Source organism: Oryctolagus cuniculus, chromosome 12 (genome assembly GCF_964237555.1).
Source record: "Oryctolagus cuniculus chromosome 12, mOryCun1.1, whole genome shotgun sequence".
NCBI lineage: Eukaryota > Metazoa > Chordata > Mammalia > Lagomorpha > Leporidae > Oryctolagus > Oryctolagus cuniculus.
The window spans coordinates 19,278,925-19,306,422 of NC_091443.1; the positions used below are offsets into that span (position 1 = coordinate 19,278,925).

General features: G+C 43.3%; 1 protein-coding gene across 3 annotated transcripts in view; it reads left to right on the forward strand.

Annotated features, from left to right (window-relative positions):
- The first annotated feature begins 17,677 nt into the window (after window positions 1-17,677).
- Window positions 17,678-27,498, forward strand: part of CCDC198 (coiled-coil domain containing 198) — a 47,531-nt gene continuing 37,710 nt past the window's right edge. The window contains exons 1-2 of one of the 3 annotated variants that reach the window (XM_008269709.4): window positions 17,678-18,090; window positions 20,697-20,779. In XM_008269709.4, coding sequence (XP_008267931.1) covers window positions 17,868-18,090; window positions 20,697-20,779 — 306 coding nt within the window. In that variant the 5' untranslated portion in view covers window positions 17,678-17,867. Of the gene's footprint in view, window positions 18,091-20,696; window positions 20,827-27,498 lie in introns of all 3 variants that reach the window. The other 2 variants (XM_002718267.5, XM_017348334.3) reach the window with 2 other exon arrangements.

Sequence of the window (27,498 nt, forward strand, 5' to 3'; positions counted from 1 at the left end):
TCTCTCTCTCTCTCTGCCTCTGCCTCTTTGTAACTCTGTTTTTCAGATAAATAAATCTTAAAAAATATTTTTTTCGTAGATCACCTAGTGCATAGTTGAAGCTCATCATATAGGTGAGAATCACTTTACTCATGACTATTCATGAAGGTAAAAGTTAGTTTGAATACAGATACATGTTGAAGGGGTCTGGCCCTCTGTAAGATTAGAAGTTTCGCAAAACATTTGAAAAGGACTGACAGCTGTAAGTTGTCCAAGGCTAAGGATTGCTCTTCTCTGGAATGTTCTCTAAATTCCAGCCCTGTAATTAAACTGCCCCATGTTCTTACCCCATGGCTTCTCTGCTCTGGCCACCCCCTTGCGTCTAGGGGTGACTCTGACTGTGCGGCCTTCCCTCTTAGAGCTGCGTCTCTACAAACACAAACGCAGCCCTCCTGCATCTTCCTGACCACAGGGCTGCCTGTGCCAGTGCTGCACTCTCTGCACTGCACTCTCACTTAGCCTTAAAGCAGTTATTTGAAATTTGCCTCTTATGCAGAACTTGGCTTGCCCTCCAGGAACCAAATTAATCAGATATTTGGCCTGAAGTCTGAGCAAGTGATTTTCTCTATTGGGGATGTCTCCATGTGCCCTTTGCTGACCTGGAAAGATTTGGGAAGATGGGGCTGGTGCTGTTGTATAGCGAGTAGAGCCACCACCTGCAGTGCCAGCATCCCACATGGGCGCCAGTTCGAGTCCCAGCTGCTCTACTTCCAATCCAGCTCTCTGCTGTGGCCTGGGAAAGCAGTGGAAGATGGGCCAAGTCCTTGGGCCCCTGAACCCACGTGAGAGACCTAGAGGAAGTTCCTGGCTCCTGGCTTCGGATTGGTGTAGCTCTGGCCATTGTGGTCAACTGGGGAGTGAACCATCGGATGGAAGACCTCTGTCTCTCTCTGACTCTCCTTTCTGTAACTCTGCTTTTCAAATAAATAAATCTTTTTAAAAAATGTGGAAGAGCAGAAAGGACATGAGGAGTCTTTTCTACTTGAGTTGGCCCAGTATTCATCTTCTCCAAACTCCTGTGCTCATCTTTGGGGCAGTTATTATTGCCCTAACTAATATTGTATATTATAATTATTAAGCTCATCTCACTTTTTGGAACAGAGAAGCCCCTGAGCTTTTACCTTGATTCCAGATGCCCAAGAAAGATGGTGATACACAGGGAAAATGACAGGTACTGCAAGAGGAGCCTGCATTAGGGCCCTAGGGAGCAGCTGCCCGGGCTGTTCCTGCATAGTCCAGGGCCCCAGGACACACCTGGCTTCTGTGGAGATGTCCACCAGACCAGGCAGACTGTGGGAACAGAGGGTACGGGAATGTCAGCAAATTGCTTAGTGTTTCGGGCTCTATTTGGTGCTCCACCAGATCTGATAGCATAATAGATTCATTCGCTATAACTGGAAGTGGAAATGAGCAGTTTCCTTGCTTATTTGGGACCTGTGGTGGCTGGCATGAGAGACGGAGGGAGACCAAGCATTGCCTGGGATGGGTCTGCATAAGTGCAGGATAGGAGGGGCTGCCCCTGCCACTGGGCAGGTCCTGGAAGAAGGAAGGAAGGAAGGAAGGAAGGAAGGAAAGGAGGGAGGGAGGGAGGGGGGGAGGGAGGGAGGGAGGAGAGAGAGAGAGAGAAGCAAAGAAAGGGGGAAGAAGAAAAGAAGGAAAGAAAGAAAGAGAGAGAAAGAGGAAGGGAGGGAGGGAGAGGGGGAGGGAGGGAAAGAAAGGGGCAAGACTCTCAGAAGCTGAAGATCCTCTCAGCTCAGGCTTAGCTCCCTAATGGGAGTCTAAGTGGGAATGGCCCACACCTAGTGAGAAACGGGTGTGGGTGGAGTTCTGTCATATTACAGTTAAGAGCACAGGCTTTGAAAATTTCACCCCACAGATTACTCCTGACCGTATAGGGGAGAAAGTGCAGCTTTATCATCAACTGCACCTCCCAAGCCCCTGACCAATGTCAGTGTCCAGTGGCCACCTGCGGCACCAGCTCAGCGATGACCCCTGCATTCAGGAAGCCTTTGCCCTAACACCCACTGACAGCAAACCCAGGGCCTGGGGGAGCAAGGTAAATGAACCAAGCAGACAGATCCAAAATACAGAGCATCCCACGGGACAGCTCATTCCATAGTCTCTTCAACAAGTTGGTGACATGAAGAAGTGGCATTTAAAAAAAAAAATATCACAACAAAAGCAGGGAGAGAACTGACCCACGAAAGACAAAAGAAACCAAGGAGCTGTGCCACCAACAGCCATGTAGCCTTAGACCAGTTCCTGAGTTCCCCTGCACCATTTTTCCTCATCTGCAGAAGGCAAACAGTGCTTTCTGTGTCAGGGGCTTTGTTGTGACAATGAACGGAGAAGGTGCAGCAGAGCCTTAGCACAGCACGGTGCAGACTGAGCACTCGCGACCGGAAGCCATGGGTGTCATGGAGAGGCAAGGATGAACTGCGCCGGACTGTGTAGCCTTCCTGCCTGTCACTGCAGCTTCTCTAACCTGCTGTGCAGGAAATGTCATCCCCCCAGACACAAGTCCCCTTCGTGTGCACCCTCTCCCAGAGCTAAGCCTGGACGAGCAGCCACGGGCCTGTGCACGCAGGACTGAGAACAGGTAGGCCACGTTTCCCAGGCACTGGTGTGGCCCTACCTGGCTGCCCGCTCTCTGCTGTCTGGTAACACTCAGCTCTTTCTCCCACCTCCTGCCCGTGGCCCACCAGAAGTGCTAGGGAAACCATGCCGGTTGGCCCCTCCCTTCAGCAGCTCTTGACCAGTGACTGACAGGAGCTGGGGTAGAGGCATCCCAGCTCCCTCTTCCCTCTGGTTGGGCATCTCCGGAGTGTGTACTCTGCAGTCTCCAAGATACCCCACAGTGGGACAAAGCGGATGACACCTCCTTTACTGGCCTTTTCCGCTGTCCCTAGATCACCTCCTTACCTGCTGCCTGTTTCCCAGGTTGGCCTCCCAAAAAAACCACTTGCCCTTGAAGCCTTAGCATCAAGACATCATATAAAGGAGTTTGACTTTTACCCTGAAGGCCGTGGAAGCTGTTGAAGCACCCACAAAGTCATTGCTAACGGAGTCATTGAGAACGAGGGTCAGTCCCATCCCTTGCCTGTGCACCATCAACGCTCGATTTTGCAGCCAGTCCGAGCAGTAAACACAGTGTGTCTTCATCTCAGGTACTCCCCAGGCTGCCTCCAGTCCCTGCTCAACGGATGTCTCCTCACCTCACCTTCCAGCAAGAGCAACAGGCCAAAAAGCAGGCAGTGCTCTAGAGAGTCCTTGAGCCTCGGCATCGTTAGCCACCTTACCTGCAAACAGTTACATAGAACTGAACTTGCTTTGTCTAGAGTTGGAGGGTTAAATCCTGCAGGAGGAATCACGCGAGTGATGGCAGGAGACATCTAGAAGAGACAGAGGTTTGAGGGAGCATCTGATTGCTTCTAAGTCCGGGGCCAGGATAACCAAGAGCGACCGTCAAAGCCCTGGCAGGGACCCACGGAAGACTGCACAAACCTAAGAAAGAGACTCCTAAGCCCTTGACCTTGTCCATGAGCAACAGTGACTGAGAGCCTACTGAGGAGCCCCAGAACCAGCCAGTAAGCAGCAATAGCAGACAAGGGGACAACCCTTAGCAAGCTGTGAGTCTTGCATTTGGAACCACTCCAGAGAGGGTAAGGGTCCAAGTGGCATTATGATGAAAGAAGGTCCCCCCAGGAGAGTGTGAGACCCCCCGACACATCTGCAACACCCCTTCCCCTTCTCCCAAGAAGCAGACTGATCCCATTGCTCTACCCTCCTGTTGTGCTGGGTTCTCTGGGCTCCGTGTGTACCAGGCTGCAAACTGGTAGCAAGGGAACAAGCGTCAGGTCAGCAAAGCATCTGCCTCTATCCCTTTGCTCAGCCATCATTCCAGTTTGCTTTCTGTCCCTACTTCTAAAACATTAAACCCACCGGAGACTTGCCCCATGGAGTCCTAAGGGAGACCCTAGAATTAGGATGAGATGTCATCATGGACACCTGATGACACCCAAGGAAAGTTGTGGAAGGGAGCAGAGCCTGTAGCGCTCAGAGTATCACCAAGTGATCTGCACCAGGAATGCGCCCCCGGTGCCACCTGCCAGGCAGAGACTGGAGCCCTGGGAGTGATGCCTTGATATTGCTTGGTAGTGCATCCAAAGGGCACTAAGAGGACCACAGAAGGAAGGAAGTGGAAGGAAATCTTTGGAGCTGGTCTCTTCATTTGGCGTCATCTACACTTCACGTGAATGTGAGTGTTCAGTAAAACCTCCAAGTAGACATTCCCAGAGTAGGAAGCCATTCTGGCTCGGGCCAGTCCCGGAGCCGATGTGCTTTAGAACCCGTGGCTGACAACTGAGATTGTTGGAGCCGGGGCGCTAGCACTGAACCCCGGGAGATCAGAGGGTGCTCACCCTGGGCCTCTGAGTGTGGGGACATGGGAGCTGTCATACTCTCCACCCTGGTCTCATGCTGCCTCACAAGCAAGAGGCACGCATCTCCGCTTCTGGGTCCACAGTTTAAGTTCATCCAAAAAAGAGAGCCTCTCTGGAGGGCCAGAGCTATGGTGCAGTAGGTTAATCCTCTGCCTGAGGTGCCAGCATCCAATATGAGCACCAGTTCATGTCCCAGCTGCAGGCCCGGGCGTTAACCCACTGCACCACAGCACAGCCCCCTGCAGATTACATTTAAAAGGTAAAGATACAAATCAAGTTCAATGAATCTCATTTAATGGTTTGAACAAGAAAGCTTCCATGCACATTTTTACAACATGTTTTGCTTAAGCACTTGCAAACCCACAGGTCTGGGGGTGTTGTCATGTTCCCTCACACCCGGTGTGGACAGAAATATCACCAGGGGGAAATTTAGGTTTGGGTCAGCCTCATTGCACACAGTCTCCCTGATGGAAAGCCCCAGTGAGAGCTTCTCCATCATGTTGCAGAAATGCCTATAGCTTTAGTAGAAGCATAATTTAGGAATCTTGTTTATGGGATTTAAACCCCACCGACTGAATGTATAGTAATTAACCCATGTGTGAAATTAAAACCAACCCTAAAGAATGTTCATTCTCACGTTGTTTTAAATCCTTTCTGAGGCCTTTCCAAGAAAACCATATGCTGCAGGAGTAAAAAGCAATTTAATTCAAACTGATTCAAGACTGTTACCATCAATACCAATGCATATTGTCTTAGCTCTTGTCATATGCTTAATACTAAACAATCACATGCCTATAGCTATAGCCCACTTAAAAAGATGTATTCAGAGCTGGCACTGTGGCACAGTGCATTAAAGTCCCGCCCTGCAGCGTCGGTATCCCATATGGGTGCCGGTTCTAGTCCCAGCTGCTCCACTTTCCCATTCAGCTCTCTGCTGTGGCCTGAGAAGCAGAAGAAGATGGCCCAAGTCCTTGGGCCCCTGCACCCATGTGGGAGACTGGAAGAATCTCCTGGCTTCAGATCAGCTCAGCTCCGACCTTTGTGGCTATTTGGGGAGTTAACCAGTGGATGGAAGGCCTGTGTGTGTGTGTGTGCATGTGTGTGTGTCTACCTCTCTCTGTAACTCCGTCTTTCAAATAAATAAAATAAATCTTTTTTAAAAATTGTCAAAAGTGTTCATTCATTATCTGATTGCTCAGACTGTGAGATTTCACACAGCCGTGAGCACCTGCACAATTTTCTGCATGTCTGCATGTGTGGTTTTCTTTATGTTGCTGCTTGGGACCCAGTGCTCCTGCGGCCACAACTTCCTGTTTGATTAGTAGCTGGTGAGCTAACTGTAGAAAATTCATCTGTCTGTCATCACTCCAGGCATATACCTCATCTCCAGACAGGGGTGGGGCTGAGAGAGTGCAGATGACTCTGGGGGAGGAGGGCCCATCAAAACGAGACAAGAGCTAGCAAAACACAATCCTGCGATACAGTAGGTAATATTTCCACACAGGAAGAGATGCTCTGCTCCTGACTCGGATGCTGTGAGAAAACTTAGAAGGCTCCTACCTCTCTGTCTCCTTCTAATACCAAACTAATGCAGAAAGCCCTGGCCCCATCTCCCCTCACTAAGTGAGGAGAGTGTGGAAATCTGCATATCTCATTATGAATGTGCATCGAGTTTCTATTGAATTTAAACCCACAAAACAAGATTGCTTAACAGTTTTGCCCCAAGGCTATTTTAGAGTAAACCCAGAACAAAAGCTGAGATTTTTGCCCCTGGAAAAGAGCTCTGTAGCTCTTTGCCTCCAGCTCCAGGGTGCTTGGCTGGCTTTCAGGGTCAGGAAGGAGGACCCTTACTTTCAGGGTCAGGAAGGAGGACCCTCACTTTCAGGGTCAGGAAGGAGGACCAGAAGGATCCCAGCACTCTGAGCTTGTGCAAGGTCCTTCCTCCTGAGCTCCAAGGTCGTGGTGTCTGGGGAGCTGCTCCCAATGGGGCCTTTGATTCTTCACTTGTGGAAATAGCTCACCTGGCTAATAGTTCCTGCTCTTCCCCTCCTCATTTTTCTAAGCCCTTTGGCTTAATAAGAGTTTCTCTGGACAATATCTTCAGTTTTTACAAAGTTGAACTAACCCTTCTAATTCTGCCTATTTCAAATACCACAAGTATTTATCATCTTTCTAGTCAGTAATGCATGCTCAGAGTGATTCTTGATCTGGGCAGTGATCATTGCAAACCATCATGGGTAGTTTTTTTTTTAACTTTTATTTAATGAATATAAATTTCCAAAGTACAGCTTATGGATTACAATGCCCCCCCCCATAACTTTCCTCCCACCCACAACCTTCCCCTTTCCCGCTCCCTCTCCCCTTCCATTCACATCAAGATTCATTTTCAATTCTCTTTATATACAGAAGATCAATTTAGCATATATTAAGTAAAGATTTCAACAGTTTGCACCCACATAGAAACACAAAGTGAAAAATACTGTTTCAGTACTAGATATAACATTAAATCACAATGTACAGCACATTAAGGACAGAGATCCTACATGAGGAGTAAGTGCACAGTGACTCCTGTTGTTGACTTAACAAATTGACACTCTTGTTTATGGCATTAGTAATCTCCCTAGGCTCTTGTCATGAGTTGCCAAGGCTATGGAAGCCTTTTGAGTTCACCGACTCTGATCATATTTAGACAAGGCCATGGTCAAAGTGGAAGTTCTCTCCTCCCTTCAGAGAAAGGTACCTCCTTCTTTGATGGCCCCATTCTTTCCACTGGGATCTCACTCAAAGAGATCTTTCATTTAGGTCTTCTTTTTTTTTTTTTTCCAGAGTATCTTGGCTTTCCATGCCTAAAATACTCTCATGGGCTCTTCAGCCATATCCAAATGCCTTAAGGGCTGATTCTGAGGTCAGAGTGCCATTTAGGACATCTGCCATTCTATGAGTCTGCTGTGTATCCCGCTTCCCATAATGGATCGTTCTCTCCCTTTTTTATTCTATCAGTTAGTATTAGCAGACACTAGTCTTGTTTTTGTGACCCCCTTTGACTCTTATACCTATCAGTGTGATCAATTGTGAACTGAAGTTGATCACTTGGACTAGTGAGATGGCAGTGGTACATGCCACCTTGATGGGATTGTATTAGAATCCCCTGGCACGTTTCTAACTCCACCATTTGGGGCAAGTCCGATTGAGCATGTCCCAAATTGTACATCTGCTCCCTCTCTTATTTCCATTCTTATATTTAACAGGGATCACTTTTCAGTTAAAATTTAAACACCTAAGAATAATTGTGTGTTAATTACAGAGTTCAACCAATAGTACTAGAACAAAACAAAACAAAATACTAAAATGGATAAAGTATTACATTGTACATCAACAGTCAGGACAAGAGCTGATCAAGTCACTGTTTCTCATAGTGTCAATTTCACTTCAACAGGTTTTCCCTTTGGTGCTCAGTTAGTTGTCACCGATCAGGGAGAACACATGATATTTGTCCCTTTGGGACTGGCTTAATTCACTCAGCATAATGTTTTCCAGATTCCTCCATCTTGTTGCAAATGACTGGGTTTCATTGTTTTTGACTGCTGTATAATATGCTATAGAGTACATGTCCCATAATTTCTTTATCCAGTCTACTGTTGATGGGCATTTGGGTTGGTTCCAGGTCTTAGCTATTGTGAATTGAGCTGCAATAAACATTAATGTGCAGACAGCTTTTTTGTTGGTCAATTTAAATTCCTTTGGCTAAATTCCAAGGAGTGGGAAGGCTGGGTTATATGGTAGGGTTATATTCAGGTTTCTGAGGAATCTCCAGACTGACTTCCATAGTGGTTTAACCAATTTGCATTCCCACCAACAGTGGGTTAGTGTCCCTTTTTCCCCACATCCTCGCCAGCATCTGTTGTTGGTAGATTTCTGAATGTGAGCCATTCTAACTGGCGTGAGGTGGAACCTCATTGTGATTTTGATTTGCATTTCCCTGATTGCTAGTGATCTTGAACATTTTTTCATGTGTCTATTGGCCATTTGGATTTCCTCTTTTGAAAAATGTCTATTGAGGTCCTTGGCCCATCTCTTAAGTGGGTTGTTTGTTTTGTTGTTGTGGAGTTTCTTGATTTCTTTGCAGATTCTGGTTATCAACCTTTTATCTGTTGCGTAGTTTGCAAATATTTTTTCCCATTCTGTTGGTTGCCTCTTCACTCTCCTGACTGTTTCTTTTGCAGTACAGAAACTTCTCAGTTTGATGCAATCTCAATAGTTAATTTTGGCTTTGACTGCCTGTGCCTTCAGGGTCTTTTGTAGGAAGTCTTTGCCGGTGCCTATATCTTGCAGGGTTTCTCCAATGCTCTCTAATAATTTGATGGTGTCGGGCAATAGATTTAAGTATTTAATCCATGTTGAGTGAATTTTTGTGTAAGGTGAAAGGTAGGGGTCTTGCTTCATGATTCTGCACCTTGAAATCCAATTTTCCCAGCACCATTTATTGAATAGACTGTCCTTACTCCAGGGATGGTTTTAGATCCTTGATCAAATATAAGTTGGCTGTAGATGTTTGGATTGATTTCTGGTGTTTCTTTTTCTTGCCTAATAGCTCTGGCTAGAACTTCCAGAACTATATTGAATAGCAGTGGTGAGAGTGGGCATCCCTGTCTGGTACCAGATCTCAGTGGAAATGCTTCCAAATTTTCCCCATTCAATAGAATGTTGGCCATGGGTTTTTCATAAATTGCTTTGATTGTATTCAGGAATGTTCCTTCCATACCCAGTTTGCTTAGAGTTTTCATCATGAAAGGGTTTTGTATTTTATCAAATGCTTTCTCGGCATCTATTGAGATAATCATATGGTTTTTCTTCTGCAGTCTGTTAATGTGGTGTATCACATTGATTGTTTTGCACACATTGAACCTTCCCTGCATACCAGGGATAAATCCCACTTGGTCTGGGTGGATGATCTTTCTGATGTGTTATTGCATTCTATTGGCCAGAATTTTATTGAGGATTTTTGCATCTATGTTCATCAGGGAGACTGGTCTGTAATTCTCGTTCAATGCTGCATCTTTTTCTGGCTTAAGGATTAAGGTGATGCTGGCTTCATAGAAAGAATTTGGGAGGACTCCCTCTTCTTCGATTGTTCTGAATAGTTTGAGAAGAATTGGAGTCAGTTCTTCTTTAAATGTCTGGTAGAATTCAGCAGTGAATCCATCTGGTCCTGGGATTTTCTTTGTTGGGAGGGCCTTTATTACTGTTTCAATTTCTTTCTCAGTTATGGGTCTGTTTAGGTTTTCGACGTCTTCCTGGTTCAATTTAGGTAGGTTGCATGTGTCCAGGAATCTATCCATTTCTGATAGGTTTCCCTGTTTGCTGGCATACAAGTCCTTGTAGTAATTTCTGATTATTCTTCTTATTTCTGTGGTTTCTGTTGTTACGTTTCCTTTTTCATCTCTGATTTTATTGATTTGGATCTTTTCTTTTTTTAGTTAGTTGGGCCAATGGGGTGTCAATTTTGTTTATTTTTTCAAAAAACCAGCTCCTCGTTTGGCTGATTTTTTGTAATTTTTTTATTCAATCCTGTTGATTTCTTCTCTGATTTTAATTATTTCTCTTCTCCTACTAGATTTGGGTCTGGTTTGCTACAGATTTTCTAGATCCTTGAGATGCAGTGAAAGCTCATCTATTTGGTGCCTTTCCAATTTCTTGATGTAGGCACCTATTGATATAAACTTTTCTCTTCACACTGCTTTTGCTGTATCCCATAAGTTTTGGTATATTGTGCTGTTATCCTCATTTACTTCCAGAAAGTTTTTGATTTCTCTTTTGATTTCTTCTATGACTCATTGTCCATCAGGAGCATGCTGTTCAATCTCCAAGTGTTTGCATATGCTCTAGGGATTCCTGAGTTGCTAATTTCCAACTTCATTCCTTTATGGTCTGAGAAGCTGCATGGTATGATTCTAATTCTTTTGAATTTGCTGAGACTTGCTTTATGGCCTAGTATGTGGTCAATCCTAGAGAAGGTTCCATGTACTGCTGAGAAGAATGTAAATGCTTTATGTGCAGGATGAAAAGTTCTGTAAATATCTGTTAGATACATTTGGGCTATAGTGTCATTTAGATCTACTGTCTCCTTGTTGATTTTCTGTCCTGTTGATCTGTCTATTTCTGAGAGTGGAGTATTGAAGTCCCCCAGTACTATTATATGGGGGTCTAAGTCTCCCTTTAAGCCCCTTAACAAATCTTTTAAATAAACTAGTGCCCTGTAATTAGGTGCATATACATTGATAATCGTTATATCTTCCTGTTGAATTGACCCCTTAATCATTATATAGTGCCCCTCTTTGTCTCTCTTAACAGTTTTTGTGGTAAAGTTTATGTTGTCCAATATTAAGATGGCTACACCCACTCTTTTTTCATTTCTGTTGGCATGGTATATCTTTTTCCAGCCTTTCACTTTCAGTCTGTATGCATCTTTGTTGGAAAGATGTGTTTCTTGTAAGCAGCAAATAGGTGGGTTTTGTTCCTTAACCCAATCAGCCAATCTGTGTCTTTTAACTGGACAGTTCAGGCCATTAACGTTCAATGTGACTATTGATAAGTAGTAACTTTGCCCTGCCATTTGCCAAAGATATTTTCTAATGTATGCTTTGAATTCCCTGTGATCTTTTGCTGTGAGGTTTCCTTCCTTTACCTTCTTTCATATTGATGACCGTGTTTCTGTGTTTCTGTGTGTAACACATCTTTAAGCATCTTTTGCAGGGCTGGACAAGTGGCGACAAATTCTTTCCATTTCTGTTTGCTGTGAAAGGTCTTTATTTCACCTTCATTCACAAATAAGAGCTTTTCAGGATATAATATTCTGGGCTGGCAGTTTTTCTCTCTTAGTACCTGGGCTATGTCTCGCCATTCCCTTCTAGCCTGTAGGGTTTCTGATGAGAAGTCTGCTGTGAGTCTAATTGGAGATCCTCTGAGAGTAATCTGACATTTCTCTCTTGCACATTTTAGAATCTTTTCTTTATGTTTCACTGTGTTGAGTTTGATTACAACGTGCCGTGGTGAGAATCTCTTTTGGTCATGTTTACTAGGAGTTCTATGAGCTTCCTGTACTAGGATGTCTCTGTCCTTCTCCAAACCTGGGAAGTTCTCTGCAAGTATCTCACTAAAAAGGCCTTCTAGTCCTTTCTCCCTCTCCATGCCTTCAGGAACTCCTAGAACCCGAATGTTGGGTTTTTTAATAGTATCCTGTAGATTCCCAACAATATTTTTTAGATTTCTAATTCCTCTTCTTTTCTTTGGTCTGACTGTATCCTTTCCTGTGCTCTGTCTTCTAAGTCTGATATTCTGTCTTCTGTTTCACTGACTCTGTTTTTAAGGCTCTCTAATGTGTTGGCCATTTGATCTATTGAGTTCTTCATTTCATTTTGATTTCTCTTCACTATCACACTTTCCTGTTCTACTAGTTTCTGCATTTCATTTTGATTCCTCCTTATGATTTCATTTTCTCAAAGGAGATTTTCTATCCTGTCCAGTAAGGAATTCCGTACCTCAAGCATTTGCTTTTGAAAACTCCTAAATGTTCTTATCATAAATTTTTTGAAATCTGTATCTTGTATTTCTTCCATCTCATCATTTTCATAATCTTGGCTTAGGGTGTCTTGTTCATTTGGGGGTGTCATAATGTCTTCCTGGTTCTTGTTTCCTCACTTTTTGCATTTGTTGCTTGGCATTGTGGAGATATCTTTGGATTCTTCTTCCCTCACTGTGGTGTTTGTTCTTGTTATACTATGACTGTATTAAGTGGACTGTCTGCTTTTGATGGAGCCTTAGAGACTTGAGATGGGTGTGGCCTGAGAGCTCTGTTTGGTTCCTCAGGGTTAAGGGTGTGCCAAAGGTGACACTCCCAGGTTAGGTGTGGTAAATCTCTTTATTTCTTTTTTTGATTCAAAAGGGAAGTAATTCCGCACAGCTGAACTGAATTGGAGGTAGTTAGCAGGCGAATGATATACCCACAGGAGCCAGAGATTGGAAGCTCTTTCCCAAGGACCACACAGGGAATCTGTTCTGCCCTCAGAGTGGGCTCAAATTCTCCTGCAGTCTCCCACTGGGTTGCCAAGGTTACCGAATTGTAGCATCTCTGGAGAGTACTCACGTGAATTCTGTGAGTTCTCTTCCCCACCATCTCTTTTTTCACAGTCTCAGTTCATTAGCACCACACATTCACTAGGTCCTAATCTCCTGTTATTTCACACCCCCACCCCCAGAGTTAGGTTTTTCTGCTAGGTTCAGGGCCGGTGCAGGCCTGAGGTCACCCTGCTTATGACGTATGTCCAAAATGGCACCTGCTCTTTGTCTTGCTCGCCTTTGAGAGGTGAGCAGAGAGAGAGAAATTCGTGTCCGTATCGGTCATTTTTTTTCCTCTCTCTTCTAGTTAGCCTGGTGAACTTTTCCCCATGGGGTTTCAAGCCTCGTTCCCTCTAGTTTCTTCTTTCCACTTGCCCGCTGGTGTCTCGGGCTATTGAGGTTCGGCTCACCTCGCGTTCCAGCGCTGGTGTGTTGATTCTGCCGCTGGTGTCCTGAAATGTGGGCTCCCACACTCTCCATGCAGGTCCACTGTGAATCACTAGTTCTGGAAGAGTTTCCTCTGCTGTTTCTTCCCCTACTCTTCCTTGAACCTGCAGTATCTCCACTTTTATTAAACTGTCTCTTCCCAGATTATCAGTGTGCTCCCTTCCTATTCCGCCATCTTGCTGCTCCCAAACTGGTATTCGAAGATCTTGACACCTGGATTCAGCCTGGCCCAGTCCTGGCCACTGGGGAGTAAACCAGTGGATGGAAGATCTCTCTCTTTCTGTAACTCTGTCTTTCAAATAAATAAATAAGTCTTAAAAAAAAGAAAAGAAATTACATCTTAACCCCTAACTCTATAGGTAAGATTAAATTCTCCTCTTTTTAATGAAATTGAACATTTTCACCATAATTTTAATAAAATCCTTACAGTGTATGAAAGATTTAAAAAAAAATTATAGTTGTAGAATACTGTGGTTCTCCCAGTTAAACAGAACCAATTAATATGCCCTTCCCTGATTAGACTACATAAGTAGACAGATGAATGAGCTTTTGGTCCTCTGGTCACACTCATAACCGTAACCCAAATGAAGAACAAAGTATACTAATACCCCAAGACTTCACTATTCCCCACCTCTCCTTTTTTCGAAATGTGGCAGAGAAGTATATACTATTTTTTACATAGCTTGATTCAGTGAAGCAATATTTATAATTATATACCAAATGGTTTGACATCCATGCAATTATTATGCTCTATCTAAATACTGAGTACGACAAGTAAGAGAAAACGTGACGTTTGTCATTTTGGGTCTAGCTTACTTCAGTTAGCATAAGGAGCTCCAGTTGCATCCACCTTGTTGCAGATGTGGGGATTTCATCCTTTTTAAGGCTGAGTAATATTCCATTGTGTATATCTATCCAATCATCAGGTGATGTTGACTCTATGTCTTTGCTATTGTGAATTGAGTCTTTTCTATACGTAGGTGTAAACTCTTTGAGACAGGAGTATGTCTATTTTAACGGATGGTGACAAGTGGGTAGTAAGGACTATGCTGTGTATATGGAGACATGTAGCAGGGTCTTCCTCAGAAGGAATACAATACTGCCAATGTTTGCTGTGAGTTTTCTACATGCCAGCTTTATTCTAAGAGCTATCAATGAAATCAATTGATGCATTCCTCATGAATTATGACAAACCAGGATCGAGTAACCCCTGCAAGTCATCAAATCTGAAAGTGGTAAGTAATAACAAGGGAAATAAACACAGAGATGCATTATTGTTTTTTAAATCATTTCCTCAACAACTAATGGAATTCCACAACAAAGGCTCACAGGGAAGTTGAATCCTTCTCACTGGCCAGATCCATGCCGTCCACAGTTTTCAGTATAATTTCTAGTTCAACTATGAGTTGCAATACATTCCCTTGGCCTTAGAGACACTTAAATTGGTTACAAGCAAAAATGAATGTGACCACATATTGTTCAGTATTTTTATCTTTATAATTAAACTAATCCCCAGTTATCAGAGTAGTTTTGTTTGCAGTTACTGTTCATATTGTATTCTTTCTTTTTTTTAAGATTTATTTTATTTATTTGAAAGACAGTTACAGAGAGAGGCAGAGACAGAGAGAAAGGTCTTCCATCCACTGGTTCACTCCCGAAATGGTTGCAATGGCCGGAGCTGCGCCAATCTGAAGTCAGGAGCCAGTAGCTTCCTCCAGGTCTCCCATATGGGTGCAGGACTTGGGCCATCTTCTACTGCTATTCCAGGCCATAGCAGAGAGCTGGGTCAGAAGAGGAGCAGCCAGGACTAGAACCGGTGCCCATATGGGATGCTGGCTCTTCAGGCCAGGGCTTTAACCCGCTGCGCCACAGCGCTGGCCTCCTTATTGTATTCTTTCTTACAAGTGTTTCTCGACAGAGAAGATTGCATGCAAATGTAATAGGCGCAAATTCACATATCTTATTAGGTGCACCCTACTGGCTGCCAAGACTTTCCAAACACTGTGACAGCACATTAGCAAATGGACTTTTGCAAAGATAAAAAATAAGTTTCTTTATGGATATGTGATGAAAACACAAGTCATGGACTTACCGTGAGCAATCAGAACTTGAAAGTGAATCCTGTTTCCTTTTTTTTTTCTTTTTCTTTTTGTAGATTTATTTATTTGAGAAGCAGAGCCACAGACAGAGAGAGGGATGGAGAGAGAGAGAGAGAGAGAGAGAGAGAGAGAGAGAGAGGTTTTCTATCCACTGGTTCACTCCTCAAATGACCACAATGGCAGGAGCTGGGCCAATCTGAAGCTAGGAGCCAGGAGCTTCTTCAAGGTGTCCCATGCAGGTGCAGGGGCCCAAGCACTTATGATATAAGGCAGGCAGGTAGGATCAAATTGATTAGATTTGTGAGTTGGAAGACCATGCCCCTGTGTGATCTCTCACCCCTACCTGACCCCCACCTGTACACCCCATCTGCCAATCAGACTATGTAACCACCCCTCTTTGGGAGTGGATAAAAGGTCTGGAGCACGATGCCCCTCCCCCCACCACCCTTATCCTCACCTCCAGGTATGTGGCCAGAGGCTGCCAGCTCTCTGCTTTCCTGCCTGCATGCTGGCTCCACGTGGCTCCCAGCCTGCTCTCAGCCTGGTATGGACCTAACTTGTGCTTCTAGACTTCTTTCTCCCTTAAATAAAGCCCTCACTTTCCTGCATATTTTTCTCACTGAATAAATGCTAAAACTGTACCATGTTGCTGTATCATTTATAAGCAGCCAATATTTAGAATTCTTATCTAAGTATATTTCAAGAACTCAAGAAACTTTGAATAAATTTTCCCGACTTCACTTAGGCCATTTCCACTGCTTTCCTAGGCACATTAGCAGGGAGCTGGATCAAAAGTGGAGCAGTTGGGACTTGAACCAATGACCATATGGGATACCAGTGCCACAGGCGGAGGCTCAACCTACTACAACACAGCGTCAGCCCCAAAAGTAAGTCCTGTTTCTAAATATAAACATTAAAATAAAAATCATCTATAATCCCACCATTCAATAATCACTACTCAATATATCAACACATTCCCTTCCACTCTTCTTTTTCTACCTTTTTAAACATAGTATATAAGTCACCTTTGAAGATTCTGTTAGGTAGGAAGTCAGATATGAGCTTATGTGTGTGTGACAAAGGCCTAAAGAAAAGACATCTATGTCCAGCATATGCATCTGCATCTCAAAGTCATCCTGATAACGGTTCAGGGGCAGCCCAGTATTCAGGGGCAGCCCAGTATTCGCATCCTGCCCTGCCCCCTTCTACCCGATAACCTGCCAGGTGGGGGTCCCCGCCCCTTCTGCCTGACAATCTTCCACAGTCCTCCAGATGCAGCCCAGTATCTGCATTTCAAATACTCTGCTTCCTCCTCTCTGATACCTTTAGGGGAAAACTCAGATAGGAACTTCTTAATATTTACATCCATAAAATCCTTTGTTTCAGGAGGAGATGTGTGAAGACAAAGACCCATCTCCTTAAAAACCCCCGGCCTCAACCAGAAGGTACGCTCAGCCCTCTGCCTCTCTGCTGAGCTGCCTGCCTGGCCTGCCCAGGTGTACTCTCTCCACTCAACCATGTAACCTCGCTCCTCCTCCCAGTCCAAGTAACTGGGCGCTCTCTCTCAGGTTCTGTCTGGAGAGGTGCCCATCAGTTCTTACAGATGTCCCTTCCCTAATAAACTTTGCTACTTTATTTTCCACTACTCTGTTTCACGCCTGAATTCTTTCTTGCGTGAAGACAAGAACCCTGTCATTCACCAGTAACAATTCTAGGTTCATTTGGGCCATTTATTCAAAAAGTTTGTCCCCTTGTCCCCAAAGGAAAAAATCCTATTGACTTTCTACTTCCTGTAATATACACAAATTCACTCCCTTCAAAGATAAGTCATTGGCAGGAAAAAAAAAATCAAGTGAAGATTTAATCACTCTGCCATTTCCTGTCCTTTTTGGAAGATAAATTCTTTCACTAAAATTAAAGATTAACAAAGCCTTCAATGATTAGCATGCATCCCTCTGTTCCTAAAGGTGACTTGGTCTTCTCAGTTGTTAGTTCTTACCAAGATACCTGCAGTAAAGGGTCAGGTTTAAGACACCCCTACCCCATCCCCACAGAGGGCCAGTGTTGTGGCCAAGTGGGTAAAGCAGCTGCCTGCGATGCTGGCATCCCATATGGGCGCCAACTCGTGTTCTGGATGTTCTACTTCTCATCCAGCTCCCTGATGATGGCCTGGGAATATTAGTGAGAGATGGCCCAAGTTTTTGGGCCACTGGCACCCACGTGGGAGCCCTGAGAGAAGCTCCTGGCTCAACTCCTGGCCATCTGGGGAGTAAACCAGCAGATGGAGGCTTTCTCTGTCTCTCCCTCCCTCTCTGTACTCTGACTTTCAAAATAAGTTAAAAAAACAAAAAGACCTCCATACATCTTTGCTTTACATCTCTGTTCATGGCCTTTCTGTGTTAGATATTTGTTAAATGATCAGTGGTGTTTCTCTTCCTATCACTGAGTTCTTCAGAAAGTAATATAAGCAAGTCAATATTTAACTGGATTCTTTGGCTCTGAAATGACAAAGTGGGAGTTGAAGGGAAGTCTCCATGGAAACCACCTCCCAGGCAGTGGCCAGAGGGGTTAGTGTGTGGTGAAACAGAGCTAGAAAGAGGCCATGAGGAAATGACTGGTTCTTAAAGCCAAGTACACTTCTGAAATACCTTGATGAAAATAAGCTGCATTAAAAGAACCTAAACCACTTCCCTTGTGGTTTACCCTTGAATGTCTTTCACATGAAATGGGTCTGAGGCACTCTAAGTCTCACCCTAGGGTGATCAAAGTAGCACCTTTGCGAAACAAAGAGGAAGAGACTGCCCCGGCAGGCCCTGTGGACTTCGCAATCAAACAGAACCTGGAAGAAAAGAGCTCATGTTCATTGCCAAGACTGCAGGACCAGAACAAAGCTTTGGAAGGACCACTGCCACCTCTACGAGAAACCTGGTACGGAAGATATTCTACAGGTGAGTCTCCAATGCAGCAGGAGTTTCGTGTGTATGGATCAAGGAGAGCTGTTGATAGATTTACCTGTCTCCATAATCTACTACTACATAATGCTACTAAGTCGCTGATCTGCAAGGGATCTTTCAAGGGGATTGACTATGGTCAAGTTAAAGTATTCTGGGTGCCTTGGAGTAGAAATAGAAGCTGGGGAGATCCTTTCACCACTGCCTAAGAGAAGAAAAACTCATTTTGTTTCAGTTTATAGTGCTTTCAGTGTCTACACCTAGCCTTGGCAGAGATTAAAATTATATGATCCTGATGTGATAAATGATAGTAATCACATGTTTCCGCTACAGTTGAAATTTAAATCCTTGTCTCTGGCACAGTTGGGTTTGTGGTTTTGAAGGTAGCACTTCACGAGTGAATCCACTCTGATGGGAATTTTAAAGCCACTACAAATAGCATGGATCCATTCCATATGAGTGGATCAGTCCCCCCTTCTCTAACCCAGACTCTTGATGGTCATCCACAGAACTAAGAGAACTTGTCCCATTATGACTGGAAGCTCTCAGCCCAACAGGGCTATAAACTACCTTGAAATATTTTATAAGAGACGTAAGATGTTTTCTGATGACTGCAATGAATGAAATAGACATTTTAATTTGGAAAGCTCAACATGTACTTATAATGCACATGAATGTATACATTTATTCATATTCTGGATCAGTAAAACAAGTATAACGCTCCTTACCAGATGACTTGGTCAGAAAATCGTATATTCTCTTTTGCAACCTTGCAGAACTTGCTCAGAGCGATTTGCATGGCTGTTTTCAATCCAGCTGACACTCAGGCTCTGTGTGGTCCGGTCTCCGTGTCCTTTATGTTCACCAATGTCTTAGATACATGAGGGAGAATTTCCCTCTTAGTTTCAGTGAAGAATTCCTTTTTTGATACAAAATCCCCTATCTGGAGTTTTAAGATTCTGCCAGCTCAGTGGTGAAAACAGATTCTAGTGCTTTCTAGTTGCTACTGGGAAAAATGTGTTTATTTTTGAAATTAAAAAAAAATTTTTTCATCATACAAGGAATAGGTAAGCATTCTGAACATTATTTTCAAGGAGTCCATAGCCTAACTCCAGCTTCACCAAATGCCAATTGTATGACCTTGATCAAGATACTGCATCAATTTTCTTCTTCTATAATTAGGAATCAGAATAATTGGCTGACACAGCCTGTGCCATTTAAGGACAATCAAATTGAACAATGGGGTGATATCGCTCACACCATCGTAGGAAAGTCAGGAGTAGTCAAACTGCTGAAAATAAATTTCAAAGAATATCTGCTCTTTAAAATCCCATATTTTGTTGCTGCTGTTTCTGCCCTGCTCCATGTGTCAGCATCCTTTTGAAAGGAAGTAAGGGCACAATTTCCATTCTACTAAGAATCAGAAAGAACAAAATCCTGAAAGCAGTCCTTCAAATGTCATAAGGAGAGACACATACTTTCACAAAACAGGAAGCAGTTAAGACATCCGCATTCCATATTGGAGTACCTGAGGTCAGTTCCCAGCTCCTGCTCTTGACTCCAGCTTCCTGCTAATACAGACCTTAGGAAGCAGTGGTGCTGCCAAGTAATTAGCTTCTTGCCACCCACCTAGAAGACCTTGACTGTGTTGCCAGCTTCCAGCTCCAGTCCCAGTCCTTGTGGGTATTTAGGGAGTGAATCTGCATGTGAAAGCACTCTCCTCTCTCTCTCTCTCTCTCTTTCAGATAACTTTTTTAAAACTAAGAAGCTAGGACTGTAGGAGAGTCTATGCAACAATCTAGAAATCAGTGTGCATGCAGACGGTTAAGAAGGGAAGACAAAAATTCCATCCATTTAGCATTGGTCATGGTAGCAAATGCAAGAGCCCAGGATAATCAAGCTAAAAAATAAAGTGGATCTGTTAAGTCTCTCTGTTTCTGAGCAGAGGCTTAACTCTGTAGCCCTGGCTTGCTGCATCAGAAAAGAATACTGATATGTCGTATTTTGTGGTAACTTCTGGGCATCTCTTTCCCTGGTTGGGGGCTGGGGGCATTATTTGATTATCCTCAAGCAATGCCAACATTGCACACTCTTGTTAGACATTCCTGCTCCATTTCTTTATCATCTCTCCACCTATATAATCACCTTTCCAACTACCTATCTGCCATCTATCTAATCTGAAAAGACAATTAGTTTCCTTTGTTAAAGCTATATTTTGTCTGGTTTCTTATTTGTGTGCATGTGGGGTGGGGGAAGATTTCCTGGAATTAAAGCAAATCAATATGTTTCTATTTTCCAGGCCAAATTGTATATTTGAACAGCATTTGTAGTGAAAATATTTTAATTTTTCTGATATCCCTCTAAATTAAACCAGAGGCAGAAATAAGGAATCAGAAATCAAGTCTTTGGGCAAGACTAAGTTTTAATGATTTGTATTCAAGTAGGGCCCTTGCTTTGTGTGTTTTCCTCCACATTCAAGATGTAGGTTGGAAAATATAATAGAAAAGGTACAAAATTGTGGTATCAGTTCATGATCACTTTGCCTGATTTAGCGGTAAATGGGTTTTAATTATATATTCTTGTTTCTCTTCCAATCTCTCAAGTGTCCCAGGCCATGTATTTTGACATCCCACTGGAACAGGGAGAAACAAGTATTATTAAAAGGCATCCACCCCGAAGACCTCAAGTAAGATGAATTTAAAAGGCTTCATAAGGAAATGCTTGGATTTAATGGTAACATCCTTTTTTAACTATAATCATAAAAGAGAGATCTTGATAATGATCATGCTGTTAAACAGAATGTTATAGGAAATACCTTAGGATTTCTTTCCGTAACAATTTCACTTTTAAGATCAACACCCAAGTACAATAGCAAAGACACAGATGTGGTGGACTCAAGGGACCCAAATTTTGCATTGATTAGCTGGGTAATTATCTGCTGGGTAATCACTTGTAAAGAATAATAGTAACTACTACTACTACTACTTCTGCAAGTAAGATACTATAGCAAAAAACTTGATCTATGCAATTCTGATATGAGCCAATCAGGGAGACAGGATTAGATTAATTAGATGCATGAGCTGGAGACTACACCCCACCTTGCCCCTACCTGATCTCATCTGTATCCACCCACCTGCCAATCAGACTACGTAACCACTCCCCTTTTGGAAGTGCATAAGAGGTGTGGAGGTGTGGAGTGTGCTGGGCCTGCTCTGCTCTTTCGTGTGTCTCCTGTGTGCTGCCTGGTTTTGCCTTCGTTCCTGCCCTTGTGGCTCCGGTCTGTGGACTCCCACACGTGGCCCCTGCCCTCCTGGCTCTGGTCTGTGGACTCCCACAGGTGGCCCCAGTCTGCCCTCTGAGATTCTGGTATGGAATTTCTCCTTTACCCTTCTTAGGCCCCTCACCCTTAATAGAACCCTTATGTTCCTGTATTACATATTTCTCTCACTCTCTAAATACACCCTAACCTTACCATATTGTCTGCTTCATTTGAGCCGGTATTTAGAATTCTTGTCTAAATAAGTGGCAAGGACCCCCCCCCAAATATTAATATTAGAATATGCTAGCCAATTAGCAATTCTTTAATTCTCTTAGTCTCCTAGAAAAAGGAAGTATCATTTTTGTTTTATGCGTGTGGTTCAGACACTTAAGTAACTTGTTCAAAGAGACAGAGGTGAGATATCCACAAGGTCTGTCTCCAAATGCCCCGCTGTTACCTGTCAGTGCAAGTGAGCTCTCGCCCTCCATCCCTAAACTTCTGACTTCCTAGATGTTCACTGCTTGCTGAAATTGGGTACACTAGATTCCAAGGCAGCAAAGCAAGAGCTTTAAATGTATCCAGCTTAATAAATATTTAACGGATTCCCTCTAGAGAGCTATAATTTCTGAAAACTCTCTCATCCTACAAAAAGAAATAGGTTGGATTGGGTCCTTGAAAATGAGCTTCAGCTGAAAGGAGGGTTGGGGCTGTCTGTGAGTAGGATCCGTCACTGACATTTGAACCAGGGAATTGGAGCCAAGCTTCACCTGTGCCACACTGGTCACCCAGATGCTTGGACCATGTGAACCAGACTCACTGTTGGGGATTATTTCTGTTGCAGCTGGTTTTCATTTACCTGTCTTATGCAGAAGCTCACAATATTATTCAATGTGATTGCATCCTTTGGTCCCCAAAGACCATTTTTTTTTCTCAGAATAATAGAAACTTCAAAATACCACTTGAAGAAAAATAAGTTAGGCCGGCGCCGCAGCTCAATAGGCTAATTCTCTGCCTGTGGCGCCGGCACCCCAGGTTCTAGTCACAGTCAGGGCGCCAGATTCTGTCCCGGTTGCTCTTCTTCCAGTCTAGCTCTCTGCTGTGGCCCAGGAGTGCAGTGGAGGATGGCCCAAGTTCTTGGGCCCTGCACCCGCATGGGAGACCAGGAGGAAGCATCTGGCTTCTGGCTTCAGATCAGCGCGGTGCGCCAGCTGCAGGCCATTGGGGGGGTGAACCAACGGAAAAGGAAGACCTTTCTCTGTCTCTCTCTCTCTCTCACTGTCCACTCTGCCTGTCAAAAAAAAATGCCTTAAAAGAAAAGTAAGTTATAAATTAATATCTAATTTCAATAACTTTTTAGCATATCTCTAGCTAATATGGTTAATTTTAAAACATTTTCTTTCTAAACCAAATGGTTCCTTTCAAAGGACTGTATGCAATGTATATTCCTGTAATGCTTCTAAGCTGATTGATTCAAATGGAAGATATTGGGATGGACATTTGGCATAGCACTTGCAACACTGGGTTGGGACATCATCTGCATCCCATATTGGAGTGCCTGGTTTATCCTAACTCTGCTTCTGGTCCTATCTTCATGCTAATGAGCATCCTGAGAACATCAGATGATGGCTCAAGTGGCTGAGTCCCTGCCACCCACATGGAGGACTCAGATTGAGACTGGACTCCTGACTTCGGCTTGATCCAGTGCTGGCTGTTGCAGACATTTGGAGAGCGAACAAAAAGACAGGAGATATTTTCTCTCCCTGTCTCCCTCTCCTTATCTTTGCTTCTCTCCCTTTCTCCCTCTTTCTCCTTCTTCCTTTCCCTACCTTTAGAATAAAATAAACAGGCTGGTGCTGTGGCTCAATAGGCCGGCACACCGGGTTCTAATCCCGGTTGGGGCGCTGGATTCTGTCCAGGTTGCCCCTCTTCCAGGCCAGCTCTCTGCTATGGCCAGGGAGTGCAGTGGAGGATGGCCCAGGTCCTTGGGCCCTGCATCCACATGGGAGACCAGGGGAAGCACCTGGCTCCTGCCTTCAGATCAACGCGGTGTGCCGGCCGCAGCGCGCCGGCCATGGTGGCCATTGGAGGGTGAACCAACGGCAAAAGGAAGACCTTTCTCTCTGTCTCTCTCTCTCTCACTGTCCACTCTGCCTGTCAAATAAAAAAAAAAAAAAAGAATAAAATAAACATTTAAAAAACAGAAGATATTTCCATAAACAGTAAAAAAAGTTCATGTAGCATTCTATTGTTCAAAAAGCACTTTTTGTGTATACCAACGCTAAAAAAGCTGACGTTAGTTCTCCCAACGTCTATCAAGCTCAATAAGAAAATTCTGGTGCTTCAGAGACTAACACTGCACTTCTCACGCCCACCAGTCACCTGAAAAATAATCAAGACAAGTGAATTATTTGAGTGTAAAGTCTATCTTATTCAGTCTTATATTCAGCCACTAACAATATGCATTCCCTAAAAGTTTGTGAATGAGTGAATGAGCACATGCATGAATGAGAAAGAGACCCATTATCCCTGCGGGGAGGAAAAATAAAACAAACATGCAAAGTGCATTCCCTGCTAATGAAGATCTGTATCATCACTGTATTAGGAGTCCAGCTGATTATTCCAAGCTATCAATGGGATTAGTTATAAGGATAGTAATGCTTTATTAAACTCAAGAGCTGGAAAGCACCTGGATTTTCAGGAAGACTTGTGCCTTGGAACCTGGAAGGCAGACAGCTTCTCTGAGCAGCTCCCCTAAGCTCTTTTCCACGCATTTGCTTTACTCTTTCCTGGCAGGTTGGCTTTATCTACTTCTTGGGTTCATATGATGAAATATAAGGTTATTTCAAAATGTTTATGGAAATGTAATTAAAAGATAAGTTTATTTGGATGCAAAAAAGTTTTGAAAGCCATGCATAGTTTCTTTCATAACACTTCCCATAAACTTTTTGAAGATTCCACTTATGGCTGTGCTGAGAGTTTGCATTTTAGAGTTTCAGTCAAATGAACAGATTAGTCTAACTCTCTTGCCTCCAATTCCAAATTCCTGGGAGAAAAGATCTTATTGGCTCTGCTTTGCTCACGATTCCAGCTCTGGTCCAATAAGCTATGCTTACGCAGCAGAAATGTGGGCAGAGGAGTTACCCTGTCGCTTCTGCAGTCAGCTCCCAGAGAGGAGGGAAATCAGCAGGAACTTGGCAGACACTCCCAAAGATATCAACTATAATTATCTTCACAAATGGGGCTCAGCATATTTTTCTACCACAAATGGGTTTTTGAGAGAATAATAAATGCTAGGTTCCCATGACATGCTAATTAATAGCCTAATCTCTGCCAGAGAAAATTCTAAAGGTATTTTTAATTATTAAACCAAATCTAATTGTGTCCTAAGTCGTTTGAGTTGCACATTCAGCACCCTCCACTTGCTGAACATCCACTCCTCAAATACAGAGCAGGTCACGGACTAAGGTTCTCCAGTGTGGAGCTGGGAGCAGCTAAGACCCTCTGGCAGGGAATTCAGAACCAAGTGCATTTGCCCCAAAATTGAGGACAGCACTGCCCCTTCCGGCCACCCAGCCTGCTCACCTTCTCAATTAATCATTGCAGCTCCAGGCTAAACTGGAGGTGTTTCTCCCGTATAATGTGTTCTCAAGGTAATCTCCTTGGACAATTCTTCCATCTCAAAGATTTGTCCAAGTTGCCCCCATCCCCATACAGCCTACTCTGACCAATCTATGGACAGTGCAACCCTCATTTCAGTGGGCTTGATTACCCTGACATGTCACCACCTTTTCTTTTCCAAAAAAACACTAATTTCCACTTAACATACCAAGCACTTTACTTGTCTATTACGTTCATTGTGTATTTTCTTCACTTCAATGCTAGAATATAAACTTCACAGAGGAAAGATTTTTTTCTGTCTTCACTAAGGCACCTGAGTGTCTAGAACGGTGCCTGGCACACCACAGGCCATCTTAAGTATGTGTTGAATATTGGATGAATGAATTGGAGGAGAGAGAAAAAGGAGTACAAATCTGGTTGTTCTGACTTGGATGGTTTCATTAGGCTGTCTTTGGCATTAGACAATATTCAGTTGATTCAACCACAAACACAGCATAAATGTCCATTTACTCAGGTTTTCTTTCAGATCTTTCAATAATGGTTCATTATTTCTCCCCAGGGATCTTGAGCAATTCTGTTAGGTTCATTTCTACGCACCAGTATCAGTTAGGGTTCAACCACAGAAACAGAACTTGGAACTTAGAAGAGGATAGACAATAAAAGGCAAATTGCAAGCAATTGGCTTACATGGTTGTGGAGGCTGCCCAAGGCAGGTCTGAAATCCATGGGACAAGCCTGCGGGAGGGGCAGGCGGGCATGAGCCACAGCTGCTCTCAACAGCGGGAATTTCTTCAAGCTCTCTCCAGATTTGCTCCTAAACTCTTTAACTGATTAACTCTGCCCCACCCATCTGCCTGAGATTCTCCAAAATAATCTTCCATACTTAGTCACCCAGCAATGGACTTTAATTGCATCTGCAAAATAACTTCACAGCAACACCTACATTAGTTGTTGGATATACAGACTCACCAGATTGGCATGAGAAAATGAATGATCATCAAAATACCTTAAAAGTTTCATTTTGCCTTATGAATGAGGTCTTTTTTCTCATTTAACTTCCTAAATGATTCTTAATAACTAATAAGAAAGCTATTAATTTTGATTTTTGTATATTGAATTTTGTGCTCCAAAACTTCCTTGAATTACCTTGGTAATTCTAAATGTCAACACATTCTTCTAGACTGTCTATGTAGATAATATCTTCTATAAATGCGAATTGTTCACAATTCTTGTTTCATTGTACTTTTTTGGGGGGAGTGAGGGAGAGCATGGCTAGAATTCCCTTGCAATGTTGAATGAAAGCAATGATAATGGACTTCCTTGTCTTATCTATGACATTAATAAAACTGGTTCTAAAGTTAAGTGCAATGCCTACAATAGGATTTTGGTAGATGCTGGTACCAATTAGAGTCCAAGAGGAAACAGATGGCACACTCAAGACAACCCAGGGAAGCTTTCTTTACACATAACTATGTATAGAGGTCTGGATTAGGGGAACCACAAAAGATACTGCAATAACCACTGGTGGCTGCTTGGGGGTAACCTCCTCTAGGCCAAGGGACGAAGGGAGAGGTTTCTGGAACTAAAAAGCAGAGAGTGGGGTAGAGAAAACCTCCAGCTATGCCAATGCTACTTTACTGAGACAAGTCAGAGAACAAACATCCTGACCTCATCATTTTCCTTCCTCAGTTCTCCTGCCCAGTGGCTAAACCCAATGGGAAAGCCAGATGGCAAGAGAAGCTGTTTAGTCCTCATGGGCAGAGGGCAGAGCAGAGAAATGCAGCAAGCCATTGTCTGATGCGAATGGAAGCTCCCTGGCTCGATGCCATCGAGTTAAATTACGGGCATTCTCTTTATGCCTTGGCACTAAAAGTTTTTTTCCAGATTGAGCATTAAATTGCATTGATTCTTTTCTCCATCTATTAAAATAATCATATAACTTTTCTTCCTGACCAGGTGATAAAATGTATTACACTAATAGATTTATCATACTGAACGATGCTTGCATTCTGGGTGTAAATCCTGCTTTGTCATAAAATACATATAGGAATATACTGCTGAGTTTTATTTATTAGGAGTTTTTGCATCTATTATAGGTGAAGTGGATCTATTTTTTGAAAGTACTATTTTTTTTTTCATCTTTGCCATCCAGATTGTATTGGTCTTTGAAGTCAGTTGATTGCCCGTCCCTCTTTTAGACTCTCGAAAAGATTTGATACAACACAGCTGTTATCTGTTCTTCAATCATTCGGCAAAACAGACCTTTGAAACTATTTTTGGCCCCCTAGACTTTTAAGTGGTGTGAGAGATTTTCCTGCACACTTAACTTCTTTTATGGTCCTTAATTGAATTGGGTATTTCATTTATTCTTAATTTATATTTTCAAGGAAATTAGCCATTTACCCCAAGCTCTTGAATTTATTGTTATAAAGTCGTATCTTCTTTGTAGTCACCTTTTCGGTAATCATTGTAAAATAAATCTAGCTTACATTTCGGGACAGTTCTTGGACACTGGGTGGAGTGGTGGA